The 16261-nt window shown below is 39.8% G+C and overlaps 1 protein-coding gene across 1 annotated transcript; it reads left to right on the top strand.

Moving 5' to 3' along the window:
* Nucleotides 1-736: 736 nt before the first annotated feature.
* On the top strand, nucleotides 737-1570 carry LOC116636914 (olfactory receptor 7A10-like). The gene is made up of 2 exons (XM_032412112.1): nucleotides 737-1091; nucleotides 1377-1570. Exons 1-2 carry the CDS (start codon nucleotides 737-739, stop codon nucleotides 1568-1570), a joined length of 549 nt encoding a protein of 182 aa, XP_032268003.1.
* Nucleotides 1571-16261: the final 14691 nt, after the last annotated feature.

Genomic DNA, 16261 nt, shown 5'->3' with positions numbered 1-16261 from the left:
AGGAAACAAACTTAGGGTTGCTGGAGGGGAGGTGGGTGGGGGGATGGGGTAATTGGTGATGGGTATTAAGGAGGGCATGTGTTGTGATGAGCACTGGGTGTTATACGCAACTGATAAATTATTGAACACTACATCTGAAACTAATAAGTTGGCTAATTGAATTTAAATAAAAAAATGTGTGCTGGCCTACCCAAGCAACCAGTAAAAAATAACACCTCCATGCACTCTTTCCATTTACTGGCTTTTTCTTCATAGCACAGGTCACCTTCTGATATGCTATCTGATCTTTTATCTGCTTATCTTCTCTCTCACTAAACTGTGCAGACTTGTTTCCTGACACATATATTCTTTGCCTGGAGGTTAATCAGTACTCAAGTTTATTCCTCAAACGTGTGACAGAGTTTCTCATTAAAAGTATAAAATACATGAGTACTTGGGGGAAAGGCCATGTGTGGGATGCCCATTCCTATTCAGAGCTGGGATGGGGGTTCCTGACAGGGGACAATTTCTATAGAAAACTATGGATATTGACTTTGTGAATGTAAAATAAAAATAGAATTTCAATGATACTTGTAATGTTCATTATTGAGAAAATTAATCATGTTATTTTTTGTGTCCTGGTAGTCACCTCCACCATGTGGAACCAGGAAATGATTCAGGAATTTCAGAGTTTCTTCTTCTGGGATTATCAGAGAAACCGGAATTGCAGCCAGTCATTTTTGGGCTTTTCCTCTCCATGTACCTGATCACTGTGTTTGGAAACCTGCTCATCATCCTGGCCATCAGCTCAGACTCCCATCTCCACACCCCCATGTACTTCTTCCTCTCCAACCTGTCCTCTGTAGACATCTGTTTCACCTCCACCACAGTCCCCAAGATGCTGTGGAACATTCAGACACAGAGCAAAGTCATAACCTATGCAGGCTGCATCACACAGATGTACTTTTTCACACTCTTTGCTGGATTCGATGACTTTCTCCTGACTGTGATGGCCTATGACAGGTTTGTGGCCATCTGTCACCCCCTGCGCTACACGGTTATCATGAAACCTTCCTACTGTGTACTGCTCGTTCTGGTGGTCTGGGTGATGAGTGTCCTAAATTCCTTATTAGAAAGCTTGACAGTGTTGCAGCTTTCCTTCTGTTCAGCTGTGGAAATCTCCCACTTTTTTTGTGAACTCCATCAGATGATCCAACTTGCCTGTTCTGACACCTCTCTTAATACCATGGTGATGTATTTTGCAACTGTGCTGCTGGGGGGAGCTCCCCTCACTGGGATCCTTTACTCTTACTCTAAGATTGTTTCCTCCATACTTGGGATCTCATCAGCTCAGGGCAAGTACAAAGCGTTTTCCACCTGTGCATCTCACCTCTCAGTTGTCTCCTTATTTTATTGTACAGTCCTGGGAGTGTACCTTAGCTCTGCTGCTCCCCAGAGCTCCCATGCAAGTGCAGTAGCCTCGGTGATGTACACGGTGGTCACACCCATGCTGAACCCCTTCATCTACAGCCTGAGGAACAGAGACATAAAGAGGGCTCTGAAAAGAATCATTGGGGTTCCAGTGATGTGAGGGCCCATCATCCTGGGGCTGAAGAAGGGTCCATGATTGCAGGCTCACAGCCTCAGAGCCAGGAACTGCTATTTTTCGATCTGACTACGAAAGTGGAATCTGCACCATCTATTTATTTCCTGGAATTTCCAATTGTTTGAATTCAACTTTTCCACACATTTAAGTAACTCACTTTTTAACCTTCTGTTCTATCTGATGTAGACAGTATTCCACTTTGTCCGTTTTCATATGTTCCAATGTTTTCCCCAAACTTCAGTTACAAGTGCCTGGAAATTTCTTTTTTTTTTTTTTTAAAGATTTTATTTATTTATTTGCGAGAGAGAGAATGAGAGACAGAGAGCACGAGAGGGAGGAGGGTCAGAGGGAGAAGCAGACTCCCTGCTGAGCAGGTAGCCCGATGCGGGACTCGATCCCGGGACTCCAGGATCATGACCTGAGCCGAAGGCAGTCGCTTAACCAACTGAGCCACCCAGGCGCCCGTGCCTGGAAATTTCTGTATCTTACATGGGGCAAGTTCAGTTTCTTCAAACTAATTTCATTTCTTTTTTTTTTTCCAGCAACAGAAGATATACTACAATTTTTATTTTATTTTATTTTTTATTTTTTTAAAATTTTATTTTATTATGTTATGTTAGTCACCATACAATACATCATCAGTTTTTGATGTAGTGATCCACGATTCATTGTTTTCGTATAACACCCAGTGCTCCATGCAGTACGTGCCCTCCTTAATACCCATCACCGGGCTAATTTCATTTCAAATGACATACCATGCCGAGTAAATTTTCCCTAGATTTCCCAAAAGAATAATCATGAGCTGTATTCTTCATATGGAAGAAACTACCTTGGCCACTAAGCCCTTCACATAACTTTTTTGTAGAGGAAAATACAAAACCCCAGTTTTCACCTTGATTCTGTCAGTCTTTTTACATATCTATCCTCACTCCTCTTCCTGAGAATGTGGACTCTAACATTGTTCCCTTTAAGTCTCAGGCTACTGACAGTGATGCTCAGACTAGGAAAGCCCGGACACTCCCCTGCACCCTTGTGCTTGTGGACATTCCCACAGATGCTTCCCGGACCAGAGCCTCTGCTGTGGCTGCACCTGCCCTTGGGTTCTTATTGTGATTGACACGCCTCAGCAATGCACATCAGAGAACTCTAACAAAACCAGGTTTATTCCTCACATGTCCTGGAGGGCACAGCCAGAAAATGCAGAGGGTCAGAGATTCAGAACAAGAGAGAGAAAGCCAGAACTGGGGGCCCTGCCTTTATTGAGGTCCATGGGCAGAGTGGCTAGTGGTTCCTAGCTTCACTCTTTATTGACCAGTTTAAAACATGAGTGAAATTCTGGCAGGGAAAGGGAAAGCAGGGTCACTACTGGTTCAGTATCGAGGTTACTCAGATCTTTCTGAAGAGATACTTCGTGGCTGGGGACAGCCTGACTGCTTATCTGGTAATTGTCACACACCTGACAATATGTTTATTCAACATGGTTGTCCTTGAAATGCATGCTTCAGAAATTAAAAGCTTCATGTCAGTCACTTTCTCTACAAGCATGCTATTGTGCTTTATAACTAGTCTCCTTGTTTTATTCTATTATTCACCTAGGTGTCCAGAAAGCCTACCATAGACTGGCAAACACTGATTAGCAAACATATATTTCCCAGTGGAGTCTACATGGAAAGACAAATTTGAATAAACAGATTGACTTGATATGTTCTTAGTGTCAGAGATGACCACAAATATGTGGATGCATTTTTTGGGGAGTAAATACTCAGTAGTGGGATCCCTAGGTCATAGAGTAGGTCTATTTTAAATTTTTAGGAACCTCCACTCTGTTTTCTGAGTGGCTGCACCAGTTTGCTTTCCTATCAATAGTACAAAAGCGTTCCCCTTTCTCCACATCCTTGCCCACATCTGTTGTTTCCTGTGCTGTAGATTTTAGTCATTCTGACAGGTCTGAGGTGGTATCTCATTGTGATTTTGATTTACATTTCCCTGATGATGAATGTCGTTGAGTGTTTTTCATGTGTCTTTTGGTCATCTGGATGTCTTATATATTTGAAAGTATCTTCTTCCATTAAGTAGGTTGTCTTTTTGTTTTGTTGACTGTTTCTTTTGCTGTGCAGGAGCTTTTTATTTTGATGTAGCCATTTGCAACATGGATGGATCTGGAAGGTATAATGCTAAGTGAAATAAGTCAAATACCATATGATTTCACTCACATGTGGGATTTAAGAAACAAAACAAAGGAAAAAAGAGGCAAACAAACAAAAAAAAACAACAGAGGAAAACATATCTTCAATATGGAGAATAAAGTGGTGTTTGCCAGAGGGGAGGTGGGCAGGGGGATGGGTGAAATAGGTGAAGGGGTTTAAGGGTACACTTATCAAGGGGCTTATGGGTGGCTCAGTTGGTTTGGCATCTGATTCTTGGTTTCGGCTCAAGTCATGATATCAGGGTTGTGAGCTCAAGCCCCGCATCAGGCTCCTCCTAAACAAGGAGTCAGCTTCAGATCCTCTCTCCCTCTGCCCCTCCCCATACTGCCCTTCTCTCAAATAAATAAATAAATAAACAAACAAATACAACCTTAATAAAAAAAAGAGTACACTTATCGTGATGACCAATGAGTAATCTATAGAATTCCTGAATCACTATATTGTACACCTGAAGCTAATATAACACTGTATGCTAATTATACTGGCATTAAAAAAGTAAAAATATTTAAGAATTGTGAGAGTGCAACATTTCAAGCCACCAGCTTTATTACTATCCAAAATATTTCCTTTTCATGGTGTGCATCTATTTATTGAAGCATAGATAATTAGTGTCCACAACCGAGGGGGTTTATTCTTTGAGGTGAAGGATTGCTTAGTGTCTTCTATGTTTTATCACAGAGTTATATTCCTGTTTCTACTTGAAAATTTCCACTGCTATCTGCTAATATGACTCTATCTTGTTCCACGAAATAACTCCCTTTTCCTAATATTTGTCTCAAATGCTAAGGGATGGTGAATGAACAATATCGACATTAGCCATTTCATACCTCCTTCCCGCTCAGAAATCTCTTCCACCTGCATGATCAGAGGGTGCTTCACAGGAGAGCTGGATGTCCTGCTGATCATGTGGTTCAGGATCACCAGTTCTTCTGTACAAATGTGCATGTCCTTCAAACACTCTGTTACCCAGAAGGGAGCCCACATATAGTCACTTGTTCATAAAGTCATTGGAAGTAAACTTGAATAACAGAATGATCATGACTGCTCTCCTTAAGGTCAGATAAGCCACAAGTAAAAAGGAGCACAAGTTGTAATTGTCTAAGGTCTGTTCACTTGATTATTGTGTCAGTCAGTTCTTGCTGTATAACAGACTGTCCTTCTCAAATGGGATATCATAATACCTTTACAATCAAATGGAATTATATGCTGGGACTTGTTTCTGATCTCTCCGGGGCTTCTCATGGATCTGGAGTCAGGTGTGAATCTCTACACACTTTTTCTAAGGCTGAACCATAGTGTTGTGTATGACTGTAGTGCTCTTCGGTCTCAGCAACTTTATGGGCTCTTATTACTACATTTCCAAATGTAGGCTAATCTTCTATTCATAAAAAATTGGTTTATCATGTGAATTACCTAAATTTAATTCCATTGTTCATACATCCATATTAACACTTGGCTTTCTTCCCCATTAGAAGTGCTATCTCCCATCCCTCTTAAGTGAGAGCCAGCTACCTGTGCTCCAGATCCTACCCATAGGCATGTACCATTAGGTTTGTTCCACTGAATTAAATCATTAATGTAAAATTATACACAATAACCTGCATATGTAACCTGCATACACTTTGGCGAATTAAAGGACCTACACAAAAATGAAGAGTACATAGTTCAAGTTTCTATTTGTGTATGACATAAGCCTATACATAAGTGTTAACTGCTTTGTTAAGTGATTACTAAAAATTTAAGCTTTCTGAGCATCATATTCCTTATTTCTGAAGGTAATGTGGGATTCTAAACATAACTTCATATGAACATTGTGAACATCACTGTGGTTGTTAGCTTGCTGAATTAACTAATGAATACATTTACTTACGATCCTAGAAAGAAAAGTAAACGTTCAAATCAGTCATGCAGGGGAGATTGTTGAGGATTAACTAGTGGAGATGGAAGAGTGGTGATGGGTGGCAGAGAGTGGTCCCAATAAGAGTAGGACACAAGTCCAAGAATCTTTGTGAATAAAGGGAATAGAGATATAGGGTATTAGCCAGGAGGGATAAGCAGTCAAGGGAGGGCATTCCTTTTATTCTTTTAAGCCAGGGAAAATTTGAGTATGTTCCCATATTGGTGAGAAACATCCAGACCAATGGATCATAAGACGTACATTTCACAGTCCTTTTCTTTGCTGGACATTCAAATCAATTTTTTAAAAAAATTTAATATGTGAAAGGGGTATATGAAAAAAGCTTTACATTGCAATTATTTCCTTACTGGCCAGGATGAATATATTTGTGAGTTTCTAAGACATTTGCTTTCTCTATTGTAAATTGTCAGTGTCAGTTTTGTGCTTTGTTTGTTGGGTTTGGATTGTTTGTATTCCTGTTGTGGATTGCATTTTTCAAACATAAGAATTGGAGTTTTCCCATCAACTTTGCTATTTGACCTTCAGTTCCTTTATGTATGTGTATGTATTTGAGGGTAGTAGGAAAGTTAATACATTCTTGTGTTCAAACCTATCATTCAGTCATATTTTTCTCCCCCTTCTTGCATGTTTAAGTGTAGAAAGTTCTTGTGCATCTTTTGAATAAATAAATCACCATTTACACATATTTCCAACCTATCTTCACATTTCTTTTATTCCATGTTGTACCTTTTGGCCTTTTGTGATTAGATCTATTTCTCAAAGTCCCGTCACTGGCAGCCCTCGTTTGAAAGGTATTCTTTATCATTTGACTAACATTCACCTTTTCTTCCTAAACAAATATGAAGTAATATTATCTCTATATGAGATGAAAGCATCACTTTAGATAATGCTGCCTACTCACTTTTTTGTTATATTCTTTTATTTCTAATTTTTGTTTTTGTTTTTTAATTTTTTTTATGGTTATGTTAATCCCCATACATCTAATTTTTGTTTTTTAAATGTAATCTGTAGGCCCAATGTGGGGGTCAAACTCACAAGCCCCAAATCAGGAGCTGTGCTTCTACTGACTGAGCCAGCCAGGCACCCCTGTTTCCAAGTTTTTAGCGCTTTAATCTTGAATTAGTGACCCAGGTTGATGTCATTACATTAATACTATTTTATGCCTGTCTAGAAACTTAGTTTTAGATTGTCATTGTGTTTCAGACTGTTGTTTGAGATAGCTCCGTGCCTAACCTATTCTCACTCCTACTGCTATCCTTTGTTCCATAAGCTCTTAGTTTCTTTTATTTATTTATTTATTATTTTTTTAAAGATTTTATTTATTTTTTGACAGAGAGAGAGAGACAGTGAGAGAGGGAACACAAGCAGGAGGAGTGCGAGAGGGAGAAGCAGGCTTCCCGCTGAGCAGGGAGCCCAATGCGGGGCTCGATCCCAGGACCCTGGGATCATGACCTGAGCTGAAGGCAGACGCCTAACGACTGAGCCACCCAGGCGCCCCTTAGTTTCTTTTAAAACTTACATTTCTAGGGGTGCCTGGGTGGCTCAGTTGGTTGAGAGTGTGACTCCTTATTTCAGCTCAGGTCATGATATGATGTCAGGGTCATGAGATAGAGCCCTGAGTCGGGTTTTGGGCTGATTGTGGAGCTTGTTTGAGGTTGTCTTTCTGCCTCTCCATCTGTCCCTCTTCCACCTAGCTTCTGTACTCTCTCTTTCTCTCAAAAAATACTATGTTTCTATATTATGTGCACACAAATATTCATACACTTAAAAATATTTTATGTATTTATTTGAGAGAGAGAGAGACAGAGACAGAGAACGTGTAAGAGCACAAGCAGAGTGGAGGGGCAGAGGGAGAGGGATAGACAGGCTCCCCACTGAGGAGGGAGTTAGACAGGGGGCTGGATCCCAGCACCCCGGGATTCTGACCTGATCCTAAGATAGACACTTAACTGACTGAGCTACCCACATTTTCCTATTCATACACTTTTATACAAATTCATGAATAGAATCTTATGCACATTGTAAATGGTCTTTAGGCTCCGGTGCAGTCTTTTTTTTTATAGCTTGTCTCCCTCGATAATACCTTACAGACTTGCCTCCATCAACTAGTATAATGCTAATTCATTATAATGCTAATTCATTATTTCAGCATAATATTTCAAGGTGTGGCTGGGTCTTTTACACTTTTGAGGATTTTTCATATTCTTTCTCATTAAATTGCTATTTTAGCAATCAAACAAAAATATTTTGAGATTGAGTTAAAATGCTGGTTCTCCACTGGGGGCTATTTTGTCCTCCAGGGGACATCGAGCAATGTTCAGAGGCATTTTAGGCTGTCAGATAGGAGAGGTGTCACTAGAGGCCAGGGATGCTCTAGACATCCTACATTGCCCAGGACAAACCCCAGCACAGAGACTGATCTGGGCCTGAGTATCAATACTGCTGAGATGAGAAACCCTGAGGTAAATAATACATATCTATATTTTTAATACTTACAGCTGTTTTCAGATTATTTTCCCAAAATGTGATAGCACCTCACATTTCTGTGATGAAAATTAAAGAACACCACTTTGCTACCTGTTTAAGAGTTCCAATCCCAATTGAAGTGACAGCCTTTTAAGATTTTTAATGGGCTGATGGGTGTGAAAGGGATTTCTTGTTACTTTCATAAACAGTGAGTTTGAGCAAATTCATATATTTGATCACCATTTTGATTTGCCCATTCTTATTATATGCCCATATATTATATGTCCATTTTCTATAATTGTCAGCATTTCAAATGATTTTTACAGATTTTTGTTTCTCTATTGAATTCTATGGAGATATTTTAGCCGTAAAAATGTTTCATTTATTTAATTTAAATTTAATTAGCCAAAGTATAGTACATCATTAGTTTTTGATATAATGTTCAATGATTCATTAGTTGAGTATATCACCCAGTGCTCATCATATCATGTGCCCTTCTTAATGCCCATCACCCAGATACCCCATCCTCCCACTCCCCTCCCTTTACATAACCCTCTGATTTCTTACCATTCCATTTTCCTCCACTACCCCAATGTCCTCTGCACTATTCCTTATGTTCCACATATGAGTGAAACCATATGACAATTGTGTTTCTCTCATTGACTTATATCACTTAGCATAATCCCCTCCAATTCCATCCATGTTGATGTAAATGGTAGATATTCATCCTTTCTAATGGCTGAGTAATATTTCATTGTATATAGGAACCATACCTTCTAAACCATTCATCCATTGAAGGACATCTCAGCTCCTTCCATAGTTTGGTTATTGTGAACACTGCTGCTATGAACACTGGGGTGAATGTGCTCCTTCTTTTCACTACATCTGTATCTTTGGGGTAAATACCCAGTAGTGCGATTGCTGGGTCATAGGGTAGCTCTATTTTCAACATCTTGAGGAACCTTCATACTGTTTTCCAGAGTGGCTGTACCAGCTTTCATTCCCACCAATAGTGTAAGAGTGTTCCCCTTTCTCCACATCCTCACCAGGAGTTGTTGCGCCCTGTCTTGTTAATTTTTCCGTTCTGACTGGTATAAGGTGGTATCTCATTGAGGTTTTAATTTGTATTTCCCTGATGCCAAGTGATATGAGTTTTTCATGTGTCTGTTGGTCATTTGTATATCTTCTTTGGACAATGGTCTCTTCATGCCTTCTACCCATTTATTGACCAGATTCTTTGTTTTTTGGGTGTTGAGTTTGAGAAGTGCTTTATAGATCTTGGATACAAGCCCTTTATCTGAAATGTCATTTGCAAGTATCTTCTCCCATTACATAGGTTGCCTTTTAGTTTTGTTGATTGTTTCCTTTGCTGTGCAAAAGCTTTTAATCTTGATGAAGTCCCAGAAGGTCATTTTTCTTGTTTCCCTTGCCTTTAGAGATGCGTCTTGAAAAAGTTGCTTTGTCCAAGGTCAAATAAGTTTCTGCCTTTGTTCTCCTCTGGGATTTTCATGGGTTTCTGTCTCACACTGAGGTCTTTCAAAAATTTTGAGTTTATCTTTGGGTATGGTGTAAGAGAATGGTCCAGCTTCATTCTTCTGCATGTGGATATCCAATTTTCCCAGCACCATTTATTGAAGTGTCTGTCTTTTTTCCATTGGATATTCTTTCCTGCTTTGTTTAAGATTAGTTGACCATAGAATTGAGGTTCCATATCTGGGCTCTCTCTTCTGTTCCATTGATCTATGTGTCTGTTTTGTGCCAATACCATGTTGTCTTGATCACAGCTTCATAATATAGCTTGAAGTCTGGAATTGTAATGCCACCAGCTTTGGTTCTTTTCAATTTCCCCCTGGTGATTTGGGGTCTTTTCTGATTCCATACATATTTTAGGATTGTTTGTTCCAGGTCTGTGAAAAATGCCCATGGTATTTCAATAAGGATGACAATGAAAGTGTAGATTGCTGTGGGCAGCATAGACATTTTCACAATAGTTATTCTTCCAGTCCATGAGCATGGAATGTTTTTCCATCTCTTTGTGTCTTCCTCCATTTATTTCATAAATGTTCTGTAGTTTCTAGAGTATAGATCCTTTACCTGTTTGGTTAGGTTTATTACTAGGTATATATGGTTTTTGTGTAATTGTAAATGGGATTCATTCCTTAATTTCTCTTTCTTTAGTCACATTGTTAGTGTATAGAAATGCAGCTGGGTTTTTTTTTTATCAAGATGATGGAGGAGTAGGGGACCGTATTCTACTGGTTCCCTGAATTCAGCTGATATCTACCAGACCACTCTGAACACCCATGAAATCAGCCTGAGATGTAAGAAGATAGATCTGGATCTCTACAAACAGAATATCATAGGCAGTTGGTTTCGAGGTATGAAGTGGGGAGCTGTGACTCCGTGGGCAGATATTGGAAGATAAATGGAAGGGGAAGGGAGACTTTGGGATCCTGCACCATAGGTGCGCAATAGCCTCCCACACTGGGGATAGGGCACAGACTTGCAAACCAGTAGCAGTGGGGAAAGGACTTTAGGGCAGCCCTGGCCTGAAACCTGGAGCAGTGGGGCCATGCATGCGAACTGGGGGCAGCTGGGGGTTTTAGAAGCACAAAGGGCAGAGACATGCCCCGACCTGGAGGTGAGGACTGGGAGTGCCGCTGAGGGGCTCACAACCCAAAATGCTGCAGTTTTTAGCAGCACAGACAGAAATGGAGGTAGTGTGGCCTGGAGAGCTCACTGAAGAACAGATTGCGATCTCTCTGCTCTGAGGCAGAGGGTTGGAAATGGTCTCTTCTGCTCTGACTCTTGGAAGAGATGCAGAAAGTCACCAGGGAGAGCCGCCAGAGAAAAAAGCCCCCAAAATCTGGTTTTCACTGAGCCCATTCCCCACCCCCACCAGGGGGGCAGGGCAATGCTGACCAAACAGGGTTGCCTGAGTAACAACCTGGCAGGCCCCTCCTCCAGAAGACAGGATAAGAAAACAAGAGGCCAGCAACCCTAAGTTCCCTAGAGAACAGGTGTATCTTGCTTGGGTTATGGTCAATAATTTGGACTCTATACATTCCCTCAACCACCCCTCAACAGAACGACTAGGAGGAGGAACCCCCCAAATAGGAAAGACTCAGAAACTGTGACTTCTGCCACAAATTTACAAATGGATACAGATATAACCAAGATGTGGGAAATGGACTTCAGGGTAACAGTTATAAGAAAATAGCTAGAATGGAGAAATCGATTAATGGCAACATAGAGTCTCTAAGGGCAGAAATGAAAGGTGAATTGGCAGAACTTAAAAATGCTATCAATGAGATCCAATCTAATCTAGATACTCTAACAGCTAGGTTAAGCAAGGCAGAAGAAAGAATTAGTGATCTAGAAGACCAATTGATGGAAAAGAAGGAAAGAGGTGAGGCCTGGGAGAAACAGCTGAAAATCCATGAAAACAGAATTAGAGAAATAAGTGATGCCATGAAATGTTCCAATGTCAGAATTATTAGGATCCCGGAGCAGGTGGGGAGAGAAAGAGGACTAGAAGATATATTTGAGCAAACTGTAACTAAGAACTTCCCTAATCTGGGGAATGAAACAAACATTCGTGTCCTAGAGGCAGAAAGGACCCTTCTCAAGATCAAGGAGAACAGACCAAGGCCCCAGCATGTAAGAGTAAAACTTGCACATCTTAGAACCAAGGAAACCATCTTAAGGGCAGTTAGGGGGAAGAGATTCCTTACGTACAGAGGGTGGAACATTAGAATAATGTCAGACCTATCCACAGAGACCAGGCAAGCCATAAAGGGCTGGCAAGACATATTCAGGGTACTAAATGAGAAGAATATGCAGCCAAGAATACTTTATCTCGCAAGGTTTCATTTAGAATGGATGGAGAGATGAAGAGCTTCCAAGACTGGCAGAAACTAAAAGAATATGTGACCACTAAGCTGGTCTTGCAAGAAATATTAAGGGGGGTTCTATAAGAGGAGAAACACCCCAGCAAGAAATATTAAGGGGGGTTCTATAAGAGGAGAAACACCCCAAGAGTGATATAGAACAGAATTTTACAGAGATTATCTATAGCAACAAGGACTTCACAGGCAACATGATGACAATTAATTCATATCTTTCAATAATCACTCTCAATGTGAATGGCCTAAATACTCCCATAAAATGGCACAGGGTTGCAGATTGCATAAAAGACAGGACCCATCCATATGCTGTCTACAAGAGACTCATTTTGAACCTAAAGATACATCCAGACTGAAAGTGAAGGGATGGAGATCCATCTTCCATGTCAACGGACCTCAAAAGAAAGCTGGGGTAGCAATTCTTATATCAGACAAATTAGATTTCAAGCTAAAGACTATAGTTAGAGACACAGAAAGACACTATCATTCTTAAAGGGTCTATCCAACAAGAAGATCTAACAACTGTAAATATCTATGTCCCCAACATGGGAGCAGCCATCTACATAAGCCAACTGTTAACCAAGATAAAGAGTCATATTGATAACAATACGTTAATTGTAGGAGACCTCAATACTCCATTCTCAGCAATAGACAGATCATCTAAGCAGAAAATCAACAAAGAAACAAGAACTTTGAATGACACACTGGACTGGATGGACCTCAAAGATATATACAGAACATTTCATCCTAAAACAATCAGAATACTCATTCTTCTCGAGTGCACATGGAACTTTCTCCAGAATAGACCACATACTGGGTCACAATTCAGGTCTCAACTGATACCAAAAGATTGAGATTATTCCCTGCATATTCTCAGACCACAATGCTTTAAAACTGGAACTCAATCACAAGAAAAAATTTGGCAGAAATTCAAACACTTGGAAGCTAAAGACCACTCTGCTCAAGAATGTTTGGGTCAACCAGGAAATCAAAGAACTTAAACAATTCATGGAAACTAGAACGAAAACACATTGGTCCAAAATCTATGGGATACCGCAAAGGCAGTCCTAAGGGGGAAATACATAGCCATCCAAGCCTCACTCAAACAAATAGAAAAATCCCGAATTCACCAACTAACTTTATGCCTTAAAGAACTGGAAAAAAAGCAACAAATGATGCCTAAGCCACAAATTAGAAGAGAAATAACTAAGATTAGCGCAGAGACCAATGAATTAGAAACCAGAAACACAGTAGATCAGATCAATGAAACTAGAAGTTTGTTCTTTGAAAGAATTAATAAGATCAATAAACCACTGGCCAGACTTATCCAAAAGAAAAGAGAAGGACCCAAAGTAATAAAATTATGAATGAAAGGGGAGAGATAATGACTAACACCAAGGGAATAGAAACAATTATTAGTAATTATTATCAACAACTATATGCCAATAAATTTAGCAACCTGGAAGAAATGGATGCCTTCCTGGAAACCTATAAACTCCCAAGACTGAAACAGGAGGAAATTAACAACATGAATAGGCCAATAACCAGTAATGAGATTGAAGCAGTGATCAAAAACCTCCCAAAAAACAAGAGTCCAGGGCCTGATGGATTCCCTGGGGAATTCTACCAAACATTCAAAGAAGAAATAATACCTATTCTACTGAAGCTGTTTCAAAAAATAGAAACAGAAGGAAAACTTCCAAACTCATTCTATGAGGCCAGCATTACCTTAATCCCCAAAGCAGGCAAAGACCCCATCAAAAAGGAGAATTTCAGACCAATATCCCTGATGAATATGGATTCCAAAATGCTCAACAAAATCCTAGCTAATAGGATCCAACAATACATTAAAAGGATCATCCACCACAACCAAGTGTGATTTATCCCTGGGATGCAAGGGTGGTTCAACATTTGCAAACCAATCAGTGTGATAGAACACATTAATAAGAGGAGAGAGAACCATATGGTACTTTCAATTGATGCAGAAAAAGCATTTGACAAAATACAGCATCTTTTCCTGATTAAAACTCTTCAGAGTATAGGGATAGAAGGAACATTCCTCAAGTTCATAAAATCCATCTATGAAAAACCCACAGCGAATATCATCCTCAATGTGGAAAAGTTGAGAGCCTTTCCCTTAAGATCAGGAACACGTTAAGGATGCCCACTCTTGCCACTATTGTTCCATATAGTACTAGAAGTCCTAGCAACAGCAATCAGACAACAAAAAGAAATAAAATGTATTCAAATTGGCAAAGAAGAAGTCAAACTCTCTCTCTTCACAGATAACATGATAGTTTATGTGGAAAACCCAAAAGACTCCACCCCCAAATTACTAGAACTCATACAGCAATTCAGTAATGTGGCAGGATACAAAATCAATGCACAGAAATCAGTTGCTTTCTTATACACTAACAATGCAACTATAGAAAGAGAAATGATTCCATTTAAAATAGCAACAAAAACCATAAGATACTTCGGAATAAACCTAACCAAAGAGGTAAAGGATCTATACTCTAGGAACTACAGAACACTCAAAAAAGAAATTGAAGAAGACACAAAAAGATGGAAAAATATTCCATGCTCATGGATCGGAAGAATAAACCTGGTGAAAATGTCTATGCTGCCCAGAGCAATCAATACCTTCAACGACATCCCGATCAAAATTCCAATGACATTTTTCAAAGTGCTGGAACAAACAATCCTAAAATTTGTATGAGATCAGAAAACACCCCGAATCACCAAGGAAATGTTGAAAAAGAAAAACAAAGCTGGGGGCATCACGTTGCCTGATTTCAAACTATATTACAAAGCAGTGATCACCAAGACAGCATGGTACTGGCACAAAAACAGACACATAGATGAATGGAACAGAATAGGGAGTCCAGATATGGACCCTCAACTCTATGTCAAATAATCTTCGACAAAGCAGGAAAAAATGTGCAATGGAAAAAAGACAGTTTCTTCAATAAATGGTGTTGGGAAAATTGGCCAGCTATATACAGAAGAATGAAACTCAACCATTCTCTAACACCATACACAAAGATAAACTCAAAATGCATGAAAGACTTCAATGTGAGACAGGAATCCATCAAAACCCTAGAGGAGGACATAGACAGTAACTTCTTCGACATCAGCCACAGCAGCTTCTTTCATGACACCTCTCCAAAGGCAAGGGAAACAAAAACGAAAATGAACTTTTGGGACTTCATCAAGATAAAAAGCTTCTGCACAGCAAAGGAAACAGTCAACAAACAGTCAACAAAACAAAGAGGCAACCCACAGAGTGGGAGAAGATATTTGCAAATGACACTACAGATAAAGCACTGATATCCAAGATCTATAAAGAACTTCTCAAACTCAACACCCAAAAAACAAATAATCAAGTCAATAAATGGGCAGAAGACATGAACAGACACTTCTCCAAAGGAGACATACAAATGGCTAACAGACACATGAAAAAATGTTCATCATCATTAGCCATTAGGGAAATTCAAATCAAAACCACATTGAGATACCACCTTACACCAGTTAGAATGGCAAAAATGGACAAGGCAAGAAACAACAAATGTTGGAGAGGTTGTGGAGAAAGGGGAACCCTCTTACACTGTTGGTGGGAATGCAAGTTGGTACAGCCACTTTGGAAAACAGTGTGGAGGTTCCTCAAAAAATTAAAAATAGAGCTACAGTATGACCCAGGAATTGCGCTACTGGGTATTTACCCCAAAGATACAGATGTAGTGAAAAGAAGGGCCATATGCACCCCAATGTTCATAGCAGCAATGTCCACAATAGCCAAACTGTGGAAAGAGCTGAGATGCCCTTCTACAGATGAATGGATAAAGAAGACATGGTCCCTATATACAATGGAATATTACTCAGCCATCTAGAAAAGATGAATACCCAACGTTTCCATCAACATGGATGGGATTGGAGGAGATTATGCTAAGTGAAATAAGTCAAACAGAGAAAGTCAATTATCATATGATTTCACTTATTCGTGGAACATAAGGAATAGCATGGAGGACATTAGGAGAAGGAAGGGAAAAATGAAGGGGGGGAAATCGGAGGGAGAGATGAACCATGAGAGACTATGGACTCTAAGAAACAAACAGGGTTTTAGAGGGGAGGGGGGTGGGAGGATGGGTTAGCTCAGTGATGGGTATTAAGGAGGGCATGT

The sequence above is a fragment of the Phoca vitulina genome, unplaced genomic scaffold (assembly GCF_004348235.1).
Source record: "Phoca vitulina isolate PV1807 unplaced genomic scaffold, GSC_HSeal_1.0 scaffold13, whole genome shotgun sequence".
Lineage (NCBI taxonomy): Eukaryota > Metazoa > Chordata > Mammalia > Carnivora > Phocidae > Phoca > Phoca vitulina.
Note: the sequence above shows the minus strand (reverse complement) of the source record. Positions and strands in the feature narration are given on the sequence as shown.